The 4,087-nt window shown below is 45.9% G+C and overlaps 1 protein-coding gene across 1 annotated transcript; it reads left to right on the plus strand.

Annotated features, from left to right (window-relative positions):
- Positions 1-731: 731 nt before the first annotated feature.
- On the plus strand, positions 732-1,450 carry LOC119289032. The gene has a single exon (XM_037568472.1). The coding sequence runs from the start codon at positions 1,076-1,078 to the stop codon at positions 1,355-1,357; it is 282 nt and encodes a 93-aa protein (XP_037424369.1). The 5' UTR covers positions 732-1,075; the 3' UTR covers positions 1,358-1,450.
- Positions 1,451-4,087: the final 2,637 nt, after the last annotated feature.

Below are 4,087 nucleotides of genomic sequence, written 5' to 3' on the forward strand. Positions count from 1 at the left end.
CCATCAATTCAAGTAGCAGCTCATTACTTGCAGAGCTATATGCAGTCAATTGATTTATCAAGGAGGTACAATATAGAGGAAATTCTTAAAGGCAAGATGGCAGTAATGGATTTGGCCTCGGCTATGGAGAGCAATGTGATGAAAGCTTCCCTACCATGGCCTGCACCGCCGGCCAACCATGTTGCACTCTCTGTCGACGGATCTTTCTTTGCGGTCGACGGCTCAGCGACAGCCGGCCTGATAATGAGAAAACCTAATGGTGGGGTGGTCTTCGTGGCATATTGCTATGTGTTTAACCGTAATGATGCATTAGAGACGGAGTTACATGCTTTGATGCAAGGGATGGTATTGGCGTTGCAACATAGTGATGACCCGATTATTGTACAGTCAAACTTCTCGAAGGCGTTGTCGGCTTTGACGGGGGATGGCTTGTTGAGATCGGCATACGGGCATTTGGTGGCGGAGACCAAGGTTTTTATGGAAGATAGGGAGTTTATTTTCTTAAAAATTAAACGTGTACAAAATAGGATGACAGATTGGTTGGCGTCATATAGTCGTACGGATAGTACCACTGTTGTATGGCTACATAAACGGCCGTCATGTATTGAGGAATTTCTGCGTGTCAACTGTAATCCTATTATAATGAAATAAAACTCTTTTCACTCAAAAAAAAGGAAAAAAAATAAAAGGAAACAACATCACTGGTTTTGCAGCATGTGAGAAAAGAAGAACTAGCTTATTATAGAATGCACAATTAACTCGCCACCATTCTCTCTTGACCTCTCCTTCCATTTTGGCCACCTTCCTTTGGTTTGAGCGCTCCGCCATTCCCCCGTCGCTGCTCCTCTTGCATTCCTCGATCCACAAAAGGGCGAACAGCATAACAGATCAGAACTTTTTTGGCACATTTTTTATGTTCTTGGTCCACGAACAAGAAGGCAACAAGGCGAGGATCGGAGGCCACTGGCGATGCACGCCGCCCTCTTCTTCTTGCTCTCCTTGACCAGCGCCTCCGCGTCCGTCCTCGCCGCCCTCGCGTCTTCCTAAGCTCCGCTCCACCGGCGACGATTGGTCGATGGCGCCGCCCCAGGAGGGGGATCAGTGCGGGAGCCCGGCCGGCAGCGTGTTGATCTGGGTGGTGACGGTGCTGCTGCTCCTCGCCGTGCTTGGCGGCGGCGGGTGCCTCGTGGCCTACGTCATGCTGCCGCCGAGCGAGGCGCCCGGATGGATCCCCTGCGTCGGCCTGGGCCTCGTGGCGCTCCCCTGGGCGTTCTGGCTCGCCACCGTCGCCTACCGGTGCGTCACGGCGCGCTCGGCCGACCGCGCCGTGGCGCCCGCGGCCGCCGCCGGCAGCTAATTGTAATTGGGCTCTTTCATTACTGAAGAGTAGGTAACCATTGTGGATGTTAGTATCGAATCTGTTGTCAGTAAAAATGCATTTAGCAAGGAGAATCAATCTGTGGGGATCAATTATGCATTGCAATATTTGCATGGTTATGAAGTAAAAAAGTTGGTTATCTGAAAGTTGTGGCATGGTTATATTTTGTCTTTTAACTCATTATATGCTTTGCAGTGTGAAGCTGATTGGAGACAGACAAAATTGATGTGAGGATTATCAACTAAATTCGACCGACCCCCGCAAAAAAAAAAAAAATCAACCGAGTTTGGCTTAAATCATTTCGATCAAAATCCGACGTGATGGTAGAGGCAAATATAATGGGCACCAACATCTGGAAAAAAAAAATCATAATCATGCGACTAAACTGCACGTGCTGTTTGTGTAACACACAAAAATACAAGTTTTCCTAAGCAATCCCCATTTGAATATATTACCCAAAGATGTATGGAGAACAGATTATATGGTTGTGGTATGCTGATCAATTTCTTAAACCGCTGTGATCAAAAGGTGAAATCATTTACTATTTTCCTTACGGCGGTGAAAGAGCTATGGTCATCATGGTGTTGAAATTATATAACATTTCCCCGCAAAAGAAAAAAAAATAGAACCTTTAGCCCATTTCATCATTTTCGATAATTCCTCAAAAATCCCATTGTGTTCTCCTAGTGGTCCATAATGTAGGAATAAGAAGTGTGGAAAGTTTAGTCCCGCCTCAATTGTGGAGGGTGTGTTGCCTCACACACTACTAAGAGCTTGAGAAGATGAGTCATACATGAGTGATCCTCCTCCGTCGCCGGCCACGCGAATCCTCGCACACGTGTCATGTTTTGTGATTGATCCAATATGTCACGTCTACACACGGTCTTTTTTTTACCACACAAAAAATAAAGATTGAAACGGCGCACTAATGGAAAAGGAAAACAGAACTGAAGAACTATTGGACTGTTCTAAACCGAGCCGGTTTGTTGTTGATAGTTCTGGAAGGAACATCAGTGTAGTAACCGGAGAAGACAACTTGCATTTTGGTTGGTCTGAATGTGGCTAACTAGAAGCTTATGAATGGGGAACTCAATTTAATAAAAATATCCCATTAATAAATTAATTGTAAAATAGTGCTAGAATGGAATATATCCATCCATATAGCAAATAATGTGAGAACCTTTCAGATGTTCCTTTCATGGCAAAATCTTATCTCTGAATTATCCAGACGATCCTTTGATAGCAAAAAGCATATCTCTGGTCTCTGGATTAAATAGCATCGGTCAGAGATACACATGTACGCGTGCAATCATATATGATTGTCCACTACTGATCTGGTGATATATATGCTTCCTGTGAAGAATAACTTATCTTGCAACGCAGCCATGTAGTTGTTTTCCTTTTCTTGCGAAAGAGATAAATACAATTTTTGGATACAGAGCGGAGAATCTGTACCTATTATTTCCAATTATTTGACCCAACTTTGTAAGGATACAGAGCGGAGAATCTGTACCTATTATTTCCAATTATTTGACCCAACTTTGTAATGATAATGCGTTTCAGTTTGAAAGGAAATTGTTTGCAGTGCACACCACATACTTCATTCGTTCGAAAAATTTTATCCCAAACTTATCTCTCAAATGGATGTATTTAGCATCCATTTAGTGTAGCAGTTACCAAGACTCCATAAAACAGACGTGGCTAGAAAGACCAACAAGGTGGCCATTCATGTTTACGGGTTAAGTGTAGGAGATACACGTCGATCAACTTAGAACAAGAAATCACGGCAGCACGACACATCTTGTATCAAATCTCTGGTTCAGTTTTTTTGGAATTCACCGGAACATCATTTTCGCCGCGGTGGCTGTTACATTATGGTCCGCCCGGAATGCACGGATCTTGGAAAACAAACAGTGGTCGCTTACATATGTGGCACAAAATGCAGCAGAACTTTTACTCCTATGGAGCAATCGTGCAAAGCTACAGAGAACAGAGAGACAAAGAGAACCTTCATCAATGGGCTAGTACGGTAAGTACCTAGTTTGACAGGATGCTTTTCTTGCTCCTCTGCTATCCTCTACACCTGGTGTATCCTCTCTCGTCATTTTGGCTTGGCAAGGAGCCAGCTGCATTGCCATGGAGCGTTATCTTGTCTTTCATGTAATTGACCTGACGGTCTTCCATGCTTTGGTCTGTTTTGAAATACATAAGATAGATAATGCTCTACCTTTTCGTTTCAAAATATATACGTATATCGATGTAACACATTCGACGACATGGTCAATCAAGCATAGCGGTCAGATCACCTGTACCCCCTGTGGTAACGATCTCGTAGTCTATTTTGACATCCCGTGGTGCCTTCATATATTAGCCTCGGATCACATGTGTTCAATTTAAACATCTGACACTGTGCTAATTACAAGCTCAACTGTAGCACACCCATGTACACATTCGATACACATAACACATTCCGGCGGGGGCGAAGCCCGTGCGTGCGTGCGGCGGTGGCGGCGGGTTTCTTCCCTCCCCACGAAACATCCGGTCGGCGCGGGACGGCTGGCCTCGCGGTGGCGTGTCGGGCCGGCGGCGGCTTGGGGGTGGCTCCGAGGGGCGGCGCCGGTGCTCTGCTCCTCCGGGCGGTAACCTTGGCGCGCGGCTAGGCCGGGTGCAGGCCGGCGCGCGGATCTGGTGCGGCTGCGGGCGGGCTCG

This window comes from Triticum dicoccoides, chromosome 4A, assembly GCF_002162155.2.
Source record: "Triticum dicoccoides isolate Atlit2015 ecotype Zavitan chromosome 4A, WEW_v2.0, whole genome shotgun sequence".
Taxonomy (NCBI): Eukaryota; Viridiplantae; Streptophyta; class Magnoliopsida; order Poales; family Poaceae; genus Triticum; species Triticum dicoccoides.

Coding starts and splice junctions, on each gene's coding strand:
- LOC119289032 (XM_037568472.1), top strand. CDS start 1,076: ATGGCGCCGCCCCAGGAGGGGGATCAGTGCGGGAGCCCGGCCGGCAGC.